General features: G+C 36.4%; 1 protein-coding gene across 5 annotated transcripts in view; it reads right to left on the bottom strand.

The window, feature by feature from the left end:
* Hcs (holocarboxylase synthetase-like protein) overlaps positions 1 to 15,863 on the bottom strand; it is a 75,655-nt gene that overhangs the window by 49,109 nt on the left and 10,683 nt on the right. For all 5 annotated transcript variants that reach the window (XM_067088553.1, XM_067088554.1, XM_067088555.1 and 2 more), the window contains 2 exons: positions 5,630 to 5,837; positions 1,255 to 1,376 (listed from right to left, as the gene is read on the bottom strand). In XM_067088553.1, the coding sequence (XP_066944654.1) occupies positions 1,255 to 1,376; positions 5,630 to 5,765 (258 nt within the window). In that variant the 5' untranslated portion in view covers positions 5,766 to 5,837. Of the gene's footprint in view, positions 1 to 1,254; positions 1,377 to 5,629; positions 5,838 to 15,863 lie in introns of those variants that run through there.

Genomic DNA, 15,863 nt, shown 5'->3' with positions numbered 1-15,863 from the left:
ACAGGAGGAAAACCTTGCGGTTGCACTATGGAATATTTGTTAGGAGAGGGTGGAAGGTAAGATGGAAGAAAGAATATGAACAGAGGTATAGTAAAAGGAATGAAAGGGGTTGCAGCTAAGTAATGCCTACAATGCACAGCTTGAGGTGCACTGATGGCACTAACCCCCCTATGGGGCTCATTTATTTTAAATAAACTTAAGCCCTTTCCCTGTCTCCTTATAAGATCTAAATATGGTCATACAAAAATTCCAATGTCTTATTCCCTTGAAGCCTCATAACTTCTTAGATACTGACTATCTTTCTTCTTTTGGGTAGTCAGTGACAGATGCACTTGTCCCAACATGTGCAGTAAACAGTTTTTAAATATGCTCATAGCATTTTATTACCTCAACTATCATATGCACATAAGAACTGAAACTTTAAAAAAGACATGAATGTAAAACTACCCTGCATTTTCAAAAAGACACTTCATTAGGTTTACTGTCAAAGAATTAAATAAAAAGGTAAAATTATGATACAAAAATTATGAGATAAAACGAGGACTAATAAACCTTACATAAAATCTTTAAAACTTACCAAAACATTTTATGCAAAAAAAAATTAAAATAAAAATGTCAATCAAAAGGTAAGATAAGAAAAAACTGAGGAATTGAGGAATAAAGCACAGAAAGTAATCTTATTTTACATGACATTATACAGTACATATACAGAGTTGAAATGGCTAAGTGTTTATCAATAACTACAGAGAAGTTGAATATATTACGTAATATGTATGTCTATATATGGCCTACATGCCTACAACGAAAACTGCAGCAGTGATTATACATTTTGCTGACTCGCAGCCTCTGTGAGAACCAAACAGTTGAAGGTCTTCATTACAAATGGCTTTGCATATACACTGTATACCAGAGATATAACATAAAATTATTTGGGAGCAAAAATTGCAAATATAGGATTAATAATAATGAGGAAATAAATCACATAAACATAGTATTCATATCTGCAATTGTAGAAGAGTACATTCAGAGTACTGTGCTGTATACCAGAAGATCCTGTACAATGTAGTTTTGTATACTGCGCATAGTGCAACAAGCATATAACACTGACTAGTGAATGCTATCTCCATTTCAGTTCACAGTTCACAGATATCCATCAATTTCAACTTATATCAAACAGTTAGGAACTCAACCCAGAGGAGGTCACATCACCTTGCATAAGTTTCCAAAAAAATCTAAAGCTCAAACAGCCCTTACCCTAGGGATGACTATAACAGCTTGTTTGTTATTATCACGCCATATCATCTGACCAACAGTGCCGTCACTGCTATTCTGACAAAAGGCGGATGTACTGTTCGGCTCATTCACTGTCACTGTTCCTGTGAATGATAAAATGAACATGGTAAATTTGATTCACACTTTATGGCACTTGAAAACTGCAGTCTTCCAACTCCAATTATGCAAAGCATCTTTCACTAAATGGTGGAATTAAGATACTAAAATATGCATTACAGTCCAATAAATTCAAGAAAATACACAACAATGTAAACCCTCAATATAAACAATAAATACATTACAATCAATGAATCTCAACTTGACTTGCTTGACTTCAGTACATTTGTTCATTCTGCACAATGTATACATTTTTCTCATTCCTGAAAATGGCTATTCTACAGGACCCAACAGTACTTTCTTAAAGATACATTCTCAGAGAATTTTTAAGCATTTAGACCAAGAATAAATTCACAACATCAGTAAAAAATTTGATTTTTCTTCAAATGAACAGTCCACAACATATGAAACAGTTCATGGGCCAGGGATCACCAAACTTATCAAAAGACATTTTTGCAGTTCACATTTTCAAATTTCACTCAGTTTGTTAGCATTACATTGAGGTAATGTGCCTCACTGCAGAACTTCTCAGTTCCAGAGGTTACTCCCCACACTGCTGGACTATGACCAATCTCCCTGAAGATGTCTTGCAACTTGAACTTTCCAAAGCCCAAGTAAAGATGCAATGCATTACAGCACTGCATTAATACTATTCTCCTTGCATTTGAATATATTTTTATCTATTTCTTAATTTATTCATTTTTGTCTTAATAAGTGAGATCTCTTCTTTTCGTATCTCCCCTTTGCCTCCTCTTACTTCTTCCTACTGAACACCATATTCTTTGGAAGCTGGAATCTCATGTTAATGGCCCCTGTGGGCTTGTTCCATATGAATAGGGTTCATCTTCTGAATAATAATAATAATAATAATAATAATAATAATAATAATAATAATAATAATAATAATAATAATAATAATAATAATAATAATAATAATAATAATAATAATAATAATAATAATAATAATAATATAGTTTAAATGCTTCTATCACTCTTCTAATATAGTTCAGTGTGTAATGTATTATCTTCATTTACCCACTGCAACATTAAAACTGTATACATTAATGAAGAATAAATATCAACCAGAAAATGGCCAAATACTGTAGATTTAATACATGTGCCTCAGGAAATTACTTTCAGTGATAAATTGTTCATGTCTATTCAGCCATGATAGATGGCTAACAACATACAGTACATATAAGAAGTGAGTACAACAAACATTAAGATATACCCTAAAAGAAAATCAGCTACTTATGAATGACATACAAAACTGTTTACATATACTAAAAAGTCTAACAATGAGTGAACCCCAGGGCTTATATCACTTGTAAACAGTTTCAGATTTTTTAACTTCGATCTCATCATTCTTTTCACTGATTCTTTGGGTGTTAAGTTACAACATGTTCAATCCTCCGTGTGTTTTTTATGAGTTTTATATAGTATGGTCTTAGTAAGACTTTCTGCTGCTTGAAGAGGAAAGTGTTGGAAGATACTGGGAACCTTTTATCAGTGGGTATGTGGTAATTACAGGCTTTTGGATGATCCTGGGGACCTTTTATTGGTGGGTATGTGGTAATTACAGGCTTTTGGATGATGCTGGGGACCTTTTATTGGTGGGTATGTGGTAATTACAGGCTTTTGGATGATACTGGGGACCTTTTATTGGTGGGTAGGTGGTAATTACATGCTTTTGGAACATACTGGGGACCTTTTATCAGTGAATGTGGTAATTACAGTCTTTTGGAAGATACTGGGGACCTTTTATTGGTGGGTATGTGGTAATTACAGGCTTTTGGAAGATACTGGGGACCTTTTATTGGTGTATGTGATAATAAAAGCCTTTCAGAAGATAGTGGAGACCTTTTTATCAGTGGGTTTGTGGTAATTACAGGCTTTTGGAAGATGCTGGGGATACTGGGGACCAGTGGGTTTTATTACAGGCTTTTGGAAGATGCTGGGGTGGGACCTTTTATCAGTGGGTGTGGTAATTACAGGCTTTTGGAAGATGCTGGGGATACTGGGGACCTTTTATCAGTGGGTATGTAATTACAGGCTTTGGAAGATACTGGGGATACAGGACCTTTTATCAGTGGGTAGATACAGGCTTTTGGAAGGGGGATACTGGGACCTTTTATCAGTGGGTATGTGGTAATTACAGGTTTTTGGAAGATGCTGGGGATACTGGGGACCTTTTATCAGTGGGTATGTGGTAATTACAGGCTTTTGGAAGATGCTGGGGATACTGGGGACCTTTTATCAGTGGGTATGTGGTAATTACAGGCTTTTGGAAGATGCTGGGGATACTGGGGACCTTTTATCAGTGGGTATGTGGTAATTGCAGGCTTTCAGAAGATACTGGGGTCCTTTTTATCAGTGAGTATGTGGTAATTACAGGTTTCAGGAAGACACTGGGGACTTTTTATCAGTGGGTATGTGGTAATTACAGGCTTCTGGAAGATACTGGGGACCTTTTACCAGTGGGTATGTGGTAATTACAGGCTTCTGGAAGATACTGGGGGCTTTTTTCCAGTGAGTATATGGTTGATTACAGACTACTGGAAGATACTGGGAACCTTTTACCAGTGGGTATGTGGTAATTACAGGCTTCTGGAAGATACTAGGGACTTTTTATCTGTGGGTATGTGGTAATTACAGACTACTGGAGATACTGGGGAGCTTTTATCAAAGGGTATGTGGTAATTACAAGCTTGTGGGAGATACTGAGGAATTTTTCAGTGGGTATGTGGTAATTACAGGCTTTTTGGACGATACTGGGGACCTTTTTATCAGTGGGTATGTGGTAATTACAGGCTTCTGGAAGATACTGGGGACTTTTTATCAGTGGGTGAATGGTAATTACAAGCTTGTGGGAGATACTGGGGACTTTTTCAGTGGGTATGTGGTAATTACAGGTTTCTGGAAGATACTGGGGACTTTTTCAGTAGGTATGTGGTAATTACAGGCTACTGGAAGATACTGGGGACATTTTATTGGCGGGTATGTGGCAATTACAGGCTTCTAGGCTTCTAATGTAAGCACAATATATCATCCTGCCTAATTCTGAACTCCACTGGCCAAAATAGAGCCTCATATATTCTGATTTCAAGGGTATTTCATGTAATTTAATATCTTCATAAATGGAATACAAAAATATCAAATCCAACTAACAAAATAATGTGACTACTGTATATCACCAGAGAGAGAGAGAGAGAGAGAGAGAGAGAGAGAGAGAGAGAGAGAGAGAGAGAGAGAGAGAGAGAGAGTGCATTGTACAGTCTCTAAACAAGGGGGGTGGGGGTCCTCTTAAAATTCACCCCATAACTGTGCCATATGACCTTGACCGCAGGAGACGTGTCACCTAGGCGCCATCTCCACTGAGTGTCCCATTCCCTTGACTTATATATAATCCATGAAATGTCGGGTAATCAATAACATTAGCGATAGAGATCTTAAGGTCATCTATCCGAAAGACAGAAAACTATGTACGGGAGTTTGGAGAAGGAGAATAAGGATAAAAACTAAAATAAAAAGGGATAATGAATGTGAAACATAATGAAAATAATTATCCTAGGTGAAGCAATAAATAGAGTCACTTAATATATATACAGACTTCTTTTAACATATCTGTCCAGGTACATTAAAAAAATAAAGTTGACACAATACCAAGGTTTAATTATTTAGTCTCACTAAAAGGCAACATTATACTTTATGCCATCACACATTTACAGTCCCAATAATTACAATACTTATGAATTGTGAATGGGAAGGAACTTATGCAATAATGAAGCTGGGTCCACAGAACATTATTTCTGATGTGGAACAGTCTCCCGTGGATGCCATAAAATTGGAGCTTCAAAAGTTCAAGCAAAGATGCAATACATTACCATCTTAATGCTATTCTCCTTGCATTTTAATACATTTTTATCTATTTATTAATTTATTGTTTCTTTTTAATGGGTGAGATCTCTTCTGCATTTCCCTTTACCTTCTCTTCTTCCTTATGAACACCACATTCTTTGGAAGCTGGAATTTCAAGTCAATGGCCCCTGTGGGCTTGTTCCAGATGAACAGGGTTCATCTCCAACACCCCCTTAAGAATGCAACCTGTGAAATGCTGAGAGAAGAATTACATCTCCTCAACAATTCAAACCAGTAACATTTTCCTGAAAAAGAAACGTTCCAAAATAAAAACACCACATCTAATCCGTGCAAGATGAACAAGCATCAAACATTTACGAACCTGAAGACGAGTCGACCATGTTCTGCACAAGGAGTGTCGACTGCGGTTGCGAAAGGGCCTTGGCCATGAGCATGACAGCCTCGCTGTGCCGCCATCCCCGCAACATGCGGCACAACAGCCCACACATGGACAACATTTTGGCATTTGTGGGTCGGTGGTCGAGGCTAGGACCTCACTGATACCTCACGATGGCCACTGTCGAAAACGTCTGGAAGGAAAGGGCAGAGATTTAGATTCATCACGTTAACTGAGAATACAGACGCCATCCTACTTACAGACGGGTTATGTTCTGGACGGCTGTTTGGATGCTGAATTGTTTCTAAGTTGGTTACTGTTCTCTTCACACCTATCTAAGTACAGTACAGTACTGTATGATATACAGTACTGTAAAGTCAATACAGTCCTGTATGTTTTCCATCCTAAAACACAATACAGTATTGTATGCACAGAATAGGCCCACTTACAGGTGGTAAAGGGAAGCAATCTGAACACAAATTTGTGATCCCTTTTGTTTGTAGCTCTGAATTTTTGTATGTTTAATGCTCATAAGTAGGGTGGTGTCTATAATTCAGAGATAAATTTCACACAAAAACCCAAAAACATTTATCAAGGATACAGGTAACTATTTCAGCTGCATACCCTGCTAAATTCCTGAAACCAGTCTATACTTTTCATAACAGACTTAACAGTTTGTAATCCCTTGTCCATTCACTAACAAGAAAGGTAACAACACATGGATGGAACCACAAGAGTGGTGTGTTTATTTTCAGTCACTGGCTACACTTGCGGAAAAACTACTACAGTACTTTGTAAATATCGGTATGAAACAATAAAACACAAAAATGATTCACATACTGGCCTTCCCTCCACCTTAAAGACTGTATCGTGAGTAAGGAATCACCATCTTTCAATACTGAATAAAATAAATATTTTTCTTCAAACTGCATTGTTATGACACCAATTCATATGAAGGGAAGAAGCATAATGATAAGATCTGACCTTAAAAGTCAAGATCTGACCTTAAAAGTCAAAGGTTTAAGTAAGTCTCCTCACTGTGGCCTTACATCTAGTTCTTAGCTACTAGCAAAGTAGCCAGGATTATCTTAGTTTTGGAAAATTATACTTTTTTATTTAGTTGGGGAAGTAAACACATATAAAATAAAAATAATTTTCAGTTTGTAACTCCTAAAACTTTTTTAAAAAATATGTCAATATTGCAAAGTTTATAGTATTTAGAAGGACAATAACAGCATTGAAATGGTAAGTCTAATCAACAAATAATGAAGCATCTATGACTCTCAAATCCTGCGAGGTAAATGAAACTCCAAGGGGAATTAATTACAAATTTACTAAGGCTGACATGGAGCTCTAAATTTCACTACAACTGTGACATATGAAGATAACTGTGTTGTATATACCTTCAGAAAAGTAAAAAATCTGCATGCATTATTCATATATATACACATGTATGTATATATACATAAATACACACACACATATATATATATATATATATATATATATATATATATATATATATATATACTGTGTACATATATATAAGCAAATACCACAGGAAAATCACAGGCACTAGTGGTATTCGCTTATATACTTAAGTCATGTGCAACTACTGTGATTTTTTAAGCATACATCATACACACACACACACACATATATATATATATATATATATATATATATATATATATATATATTAGTGGTAGCTCATGGTATTTTTACCTGGGCATGTAATGAACATTAAATAAAAAGCTAGGTTTGGTATGTATAAGCACCAAGGTATCATGCTAAAGACTTACATTAATCATAATAAAAAAAAAATTGGACATATAATGTATTTGATGAAATGACAGTGGAACATAAGAATGAAACAACGCCATATTTTATAACATAACAGCATACTGTTGCCAATTTTAGAATTACATATAAAATAAGCAGTTCTTATCTGAAATACAATAGAATAGAATGTACAATTTAGGTTGAAGGCCAAGCACTGGGACCTATGAGGTCGTTTAGCGCTGAAAAGAAAATTGAAAGTAAAAAGTTATAACAAGAGGTTAGAAAGTAAGATGAAAGAAAGAATATGAATGGAGGTACAGTAAAAGAAACGAAAGGGGTTGCAGCTGGGGGCCGAAGGAAGACTGCAAAGAACCTTAAGCAATGCCTACAGTTTTTGCTGAAAATATCCCTATTTTCCCTTGAAATAAGTTAAACCTCAATTTTCTGTAGTTGCCTTCGAAATACTGTCAGACTTTTCGTCTCTAATGTCTTATTTTAGACTGTTTCAACAGCTGCTGAAAAATTTATATTCGTGTTTCTGGCTGGAAATACGTTGAACAAATAAGGTCTGTTGATTAAATGTACAACATCATTCTAATAGAAAAACTGATTCATTGTTCACAGATGAAGAAAAACACCTTTCTCCACTCTTTGCTCTATCATTAAACATTTTGGATTTTCATATAAAATCAAACCTGTTTTTCAAACGTTCCATATTTTCCTTGAAGTGTCAACCATTTAGGATGAGTTATTTCCAACATTATCAGGCAATTAAGTTCGTTTTGTAGTACTACTAAAAACTAAGACAAATTGGCAAGAGCACAAAAATAAAAAAATAAAAGTTTTTGCATTTAGGAATATCTGAAACAACTTGACAGTGCAAAAAGCAACATATGGTTTAAACAACGTATGAACATATCCTAGCATTATTTTCCATTTTAACTTGTGCGCAATCGCGCCATTAAATTCGCTTGCCATGATAGCATAACCATCATACGATTGAGCAATCAACTTTTTCGAACAGCCTGGCTCATCTAAATGCTTTATAAACAACCAGGATATAACTTCAGGAGTTCCACCTTACGTACCATCAACAAATCCGAGAAATCTCTCACAAATATCCCCATTATTACCAGCGTAACGTACAACGGCTTCAAGTTTAGGAAAACACTTTACTTCGGAAGATTTATCCACCAGAATGGCAAAGTGCCTGCATTCTAAAGGCTAATTTTAATGACATTTCGAAAAACGGTAGTTAATTGATCATTCTGGATAATATAATCCTTTAAAAATGGCCAGTCTTCAAATGGGTTTCTAACTTTTCGTCGAATGCAAATTAAAAATACACTAAACTCAACATCATTTTAATTTTCAAAACTCTTTGTTATGTCTTCTGAAGGCAACTTCTTTTTGCTTATCAGGTTAATCTAATCTAATCTTCCAATACTGTTTAAGATCACAATAAGCCTTTATAAGGCTCACAGACTTTTCGTGGGAGCAATTGCAGTAATTTTATTTAAATCTTCGTATTTTTTGCTTGCTGCACTCCATAGTGTTTGAATCTAGTTCCACGCTCTTTGTGAACGTTTTGTTTATTCAAATTTACGGTGTATGCTTTCCATTGACTATTTCAATAGCTATTGAATGGTTTTACATTAAGTTCACTGACCGATGTCACTGTCGGGTTGGTTGGCCACTTTCAAACGAGTGTTTTGCAAAACATTAAATTGTTTTATCACTGTAACAAAAAGGGTTCACGAACGCAATAGCACACGCTATTAACTTCATTCATGAAGCTTAAAAGAACGACGGTTGAGCACCGGTCATGCAAGGACACTATTGGACGCTTTTAAATTTTATCCTTGCCCTAATTCTAGATATATCGTATCTAAAATAGTTTTAGACATTAACAAAATCGTAGCTAAATTTCCCATAATGTCCAAATGTGTCTAATATGAACAAAACATTTTTTAAAACAACGATGAACAACCAATTTCAGTAATTGAATAACACGGCGCTAGCTTACATCTTCGGTAGCCAGTTGCGCTCAATAAAGTGAATGGTGGTCCATGGAGTAATAGTTTTCAATGATGGAGTACTGATTTTTATATTATATTCCCACGCATGCGTTTCTCTGGCCATTTAATTGTGCTGCTTATTATAGATCCAGTATTCTGAAATAAATGTTTTCGTTGCTTTTCATAAGATAATTTTGATATTCCTGTACTTGATAATTACCAGTGAAAAGTTAGTAAGTGCATGTAATGACATAAAGACGATGTATAAACTTATTTTCCTTATCTTCTTCATCACCACCGCTATCATTTAGTTGTAGGTTGCTTTGATGCATCTTCTCATACTATCTCGGTCAATCTTTCTCTGTTAAACCCTTCTAGTCCAGATTCTCCTCCACTTTACTACACTATCTAATCGTCTGCCTACCTCTCGACGCCGTTCTACCCCTAACAGGTCCCAAGTCCTAACCAAGCCCTCCTACCCCTTCCTGCTCTCTCATTCTTAACCACATGCCCAGATCATCTCAATCTCGACTCTTATTATATCAGTGTAATCTTTATCACTCGTGCACTTCTAATTTTTTTTTTTTTTCTAGCCTCTCACACGGCAAGACCGCCATATTCCAACGTAGCAGCCTCATTCCTGTTTGCTCTAAATTCTGTTCCTTTTTCCATCTTATTTCTGAACCATTCATCATCACAGGTCTGACTGCAGTATCATAGCTCTTTACTTTTAGTTTATTTGATATTCTTTTATCATTCACTCTTCCTTCCAGTTCCCTCCAAGCTGCTTTTATTGAACTCAGCTTCGCAACAACCCCTTAGCTTACAGAACTAGATCTTCAGTGCTTGAAATTCTATACCCGTTTTAAACTTAGACCTCTCCTTGTATAAGCTACCGGCCTTCTCCCTTCTTGTTGGACACCATAACCTCACTTTTACCAGTGTGTACCCTCATATCACACAATTCAAGAGATTCAGGCTGCACTAATATCCTTCTTGTCAAATCTTCAGTCTGGGCTGTAATCACTCAGTATACCCAGAGCCAAACGTTCTATTTTGCCTCAGGCTGTTACTACAACTGTTCTTGTTCTTTTGTACATCATTTCAACCAACCTAACCAACTTTTCTGCCACTTTCCTCTTTCTTAAACACCAAAACACTACCGGTATTAACCCCGATGTATACACCTTTGTTACCTACTCCGACGTGCTAGTACTAAACATGGCGGAAGCTCCTTGGGACGCCGTGTTTAGCACTAGCCCCTCGGCGATCAAAATATTATATACACCCATCCCTATATTGTGTGGTCGACAAATTATATTAATAAACGATATCTTCGTGCGGCCGTCTACTTTACTTAGCATGAGTTTATCCTGAACTTTGGCAAAGGTGGATACTCATACCGGGTTAATACCAACACTACCTCCCTTGGTATTCTATCAAGATACATAGAACTCTGAATTACTTTCAAGCCTCTTTTCCTGTAACTATCTCATAATAGAGTCTCAATTGTAGCTCTTCCTATACTGAAACCGTAAAGCTGTTCGCCAGTCTTCACAACCTACTGAGTTCTCATCGAGTATTCCTTCTGAGACCTTCAACTAACGCCGTGTTAGTTTGTTTCACCTATACCAACACTCCATAGCATCTGTGCCTTCTCTTTTAACACATTTAACTTCAGACTTTCTACCCAGTCGTTCGGCATCACTTGCTGTCCCCACATTGCCCTTTAACGGATCCAGTTTTGGCGCCTTGAACATGTCTCGCCTCCCAATCGTTATGTCTCTTGTAAATAATGCTCAGTTTTGCATGTTTCTTAACGGCGGTTGCGACTTACTGGATCTGTTGCTTTGCGAAGGCAAGAAATATATATGAATTGAAGGACCTCTGTTTGCACTTTCGTTTTAAATCGCTAGTTCTGATCTCCAGTTGAACCGAACAGAATACAGAATTTAGGCCGATGGCCAAGTGCTTGGACCTATGAGGTCATTCAGCGCTGAAAGGGAGACAGAGTAAAAAGGTCTGAAAAGTGTAACAGGAGGAAAACATCGCAGTTGCACTATGAAACAATTTTTATAGAGGGTTGAAAGTCAGACTGAAAAAAGAATAAGAACGGAGGTACAGCAAAAGGAGCGAAAGAGGTTGCAGCCTGCAAAGACCTTTAATTAATGCCTAAAGTGAGGTGCAATGACGGCGCTATCCCCCCCCCCCCCGCGGGAGTTCTCCAATTGCGCAAACGCGGTTTTATGCGAGGAAATCATGAATGTCTTTAAAACAAGGTCAGTCGGTTTAAATAACTGAATGGTTTACGATTTCCATATGCTTAGTGCTGGTAAGATAAAATTTCGGTACTGTGAGAAACTTTACATATGTCGAGCTCGTGTGCATATACAGAATATACCGGTAACCAAAAGGTTATATCATAAACCACTAGATGAAACAGAAGGTGGTATTGGTGTAATCATTGTATACTACAAAGCGGCTGCTATACTCTCAAGCACTTTTATGAATATAGTAACATTAGAAGTGTACGGATACCCCTGACTTTGTATTACTGTAAAAATAAGATAGGTGGCGTGTTGTTTGTTGAATGCGTTGAAATACGTTAACGCCGTATTATCAGCAAATAACTGAAACAGTCATGAAAAGTTGTAATTTAAGCGGATTCTCTGAAGTTAAAGCTAAGCATGTGTGCAGAGTCCTGAAAACTCCCCATAAACCTGTTGTTGAGAAGTATCCCTTGTTTAACTGGTGTCATGTTTGGTCAAATCTGAACCTTAAATTTATTGATTCTTACAAAAAAAGGACTCATGTACCGTTTCTTATATGAAACTTTCGCTACAAAACAGACTCAAGTTGTTGAATATCAAACCAGACGACTTATGTGATAAATGTGGAGAGATAGGGAACCATTTGCACGTGATGTATTTCTGTTCATTCATCAAGCCAGTGTGGAGTTGGTTTAAGGATCTTTTGGAAAAAATTGTTGATGTTAAATGTGACCAACCAATTAAAACCTTAATGTTAGACTTTCATCTCAGAACTAAAAAACAAAACAACACAATGTCCTTGCTAGTTATTGAATATGTTAACGTGGTTTGGGCAAGTAGAGATGATAAATGTAAATTGTAGAATAAATATTATTAGATGTAAACTTAAATTTTCCAAATACGTCTTCTCATGATGCTGTAAAATGAACACCTTCTTTACAGATGACTTTGTAAGTACTTTGTAAATAGTGCATATTATAGAAATGTAAGCATTATTGTAATACTGTTGTCTAATCAATAAAAAAAAAGATCATGACGCAGATTGCAGAATTTAGTACTAGGGCTCTCATTTCAGAAAAGGTAACTGGTATTCCTGAAAAGGTAGGGTGTGAATGACCCCAACTGCAAATAGTGTCCCGGTATTTATCAACAAAATGGGCGGAACAAGTCACTGGCTCATCATGCTTACTGCCTCTACATCTCACCGGATTTGAAATGCCACAATCATTTCAAATGGTACTAACTGTTTACTATTCATTCTAAGATATACGGAGATCATTTCTTTGTGGTTTCATTTCATTGCAAGACAAGTCCACAGCAGCATATGAAAAGACATTTGTGAAAAAACTGGTCCAGTGACGACTGGTTTGGGACGAGCACTTTGTCATTGCTTTGGTCGTAACGTAACGGCTGCAATAGTTAAGACTATTTACTTCGTTTTTATTAGAGAGTTTATATGAAAATATACAAATAAGTGTTTTGCGCTCTGACATTTTTAATGAATTATATGTGAGGATGACATATTTGGAAAACAGTATTCGTAACCAGTGCTTCAGGAATTGGCTCGATCAAATGGCTGTCACGAAGGTTTTCAAGCAGCATTGAAAGCATCAGGAACAAACAACTGTGTACAGTTATGCGGATGAAAAGATAAATTTCCATAACTTTTCAGGCCAAAATCTCTATGACTGAACCTCCCGTGACCTAATATTCTGAGACTGAACTTTCTCAGACCACTTGACATTTGCCGTGCCCGAATAATGATCAGATATATTCCATTATGCCCACCACCTTATCTTCTACATAATACGTACAAACATAATCTAGCAAACATCCACCTCTGTATTCAAATCACTTACCACAACTGAATCATAATCCTATAAAATGGACTTCACTATTACAACTTTCCAGCCTGACAGTCTCGTAAAATCCTGCTACATAAAATGCAATGTGTATCTATGCATATATGTATGTATATGTATATATCATATATATGTATATATATATATATATATATGTATATATGTATACATATGTTCAACTATCAAAAACTATGTAAATAAGGTTTATATCAAAACTGTTTGACCATAATTATAAAGCAATTGCAATGTTTATATAAAGTTTGGCCATAATTATATGAGAGAGAGAGAGAGAGAGAGAGAGAGAGAGAGAGAGAGAGAGAGAGAGAGAGAGAGAGAGAGAGATACACACTAACCATACCACTACCCTACAAACGGCACGAAGGCCAGCCCTAAAGAAACAAATCCCCTCTGGAACACCCTAACTGGAAGGTACAGTAAAATGCCAAGGCAGTGGTCTTGACAAGATGATTAGGGGTCACTTGTGTGGCCTCCGCCTGTGCTGAACGATCACTTCTCCCTGCTCTAGATGCACATATCGCCGATGATTCCATTAGACGACACGGAGAGGAAGGAGGACGTTCGGTCGGTCGCTTCCAGAGGGGGTTACCTTATCGGCCTAGCCTAAGGTCTCGCTTGGCGTGCAGATCGACGACAGGAAGTGGGTCACTAAGGCGCAGGGCTGCGTTTTATGCTGTGGGATTAAGGGGTTCCAGTTGGCTTAGGTCTACAAATTCTCTCTTTTTTAGGGGGGAGGGGGTTCAGGCTACTGTTTTGAACAGCAGTAAATTAATAGTATTTTTTCTGAAGAACAGGCGACACGGCACGAATAGGTCTAAGATTATGGTACTTCAACCTACGTGTCTCATTGTTGGAATATCGAGGTATCGCAAATGTTATGGCATTCCAACTTCATACATATTTTCTCTTCTTTCAAACTGAAAGTTAATATATGATACTGGAATAGAAAAATAAATCGATATTGATCTGTGCATATCACAGAAGCCCTTCGTCAACCTATTTTTGTATATTTAAGCCGTAAGTTTACGAGGAAGTAAGAGCAGAAGAGGAAAATGTCTGTGTCTACTCGACAGAATATTTCAACGTCCAGTACAACGTCTATTATCTTCGTCTGTGAGTATTATTAAAACATTACAAACCACATTTCTTTTCTGTGTGCTAAGGAACACTTCACGCTGAAATTCCTCTACCACTTCCATGACATTAAAGGTCAAACATCATTCCCTAGACAAGTCTACTTCATAAACCTCTCAGCCTACATTCTTTGGCAATGTCTCCGGCAAGAATGACTCCAACTCAATTTCCCTAGTCATGCTTACAAAACTGAAATTTCAGCAATTTTCATTAGCTATAATATATCTAGAACAAGAACACCTTTTAAGTTTCTGCAATAGCAATTCAAACTACATTCATTAGTCTACGTCTGCTGCTAAAACACTTGTGTCTCAAGTCTACCGCAAGACCAATTCGAACTAGAAACCCAGAGCTCTAACAAACTTCTCACATTGGAAGACCACTTCATACCTTGAAGAGTTGAAGGAATATTACTGATACGCCTGTATATATCATAAAATATAACCCCAATGGCAAGAAATTATTATTATTATATTATCATTATTATTATTGTCAGGAGATAAAAAATATGACAAAGTTCATTAAATATAACTGTACATACAGTAAGCCTTGACATAAAGAGCAACATTTGATAAAAAATGTAAACTATTATTCTCCAACATGACAGTGCACGCACAGCTAGGCTACCTTGTTGACAGAGAGAGAGAGAGAGAGTCTAACATGTTCTTTCTTAAAGTAGCTTCTTCTCAAGGTGACAAATAACGTTTACTTAAACCATACAAGTACACAGCACGTCGTCGTAAAATAAAATGGACCTATATATATATATATATATATATAAAAAATATAATTGTACGTGATTCATTTATCACACACTACACACAGGTGAAAAATTGTCCACCTGTGGTAATGTGTGAGATATATATATATATATATATATATATATATATATATATATATATATATATATATATATATATATATATATATATATATATAATATAACTTATCGTACTAAATGATTCATTTATTCACACACATTACCGAAGGTGAAAAATTGTCCACCTGTTGACGTAAACCATTGTAATGTCAATGGTTTACGTCAACTGGAGTCGCTGAATATCGTCGCGGGTTCGTGTCCCCACGATTATCATTTATCATATATATATCCAACGGAGATATATATATATATATA

This window comes from Macrobrachium rosenbergii, chromosome 45, assembly GCF_040412425.1.
Source record: "Macrobrachium rosenbergii isolate ZJJX-2024 chromosome 45, ASM4041242v1, whole genome shotgun sequence".
In the NCBI taxonomy this organism is placed as follows: domain Eukaryota; kingdom Metazoa; phylum Arthropoda; class Malacostraca; order Decapoda; family Palaemonidae; genus Macrobrachium; species Macrobrachium rosenbergii.
Note: the sequence above shows the minus strand (reverse complement) of the source record. Positions and strands in the feature narration are given on the sequence as shown.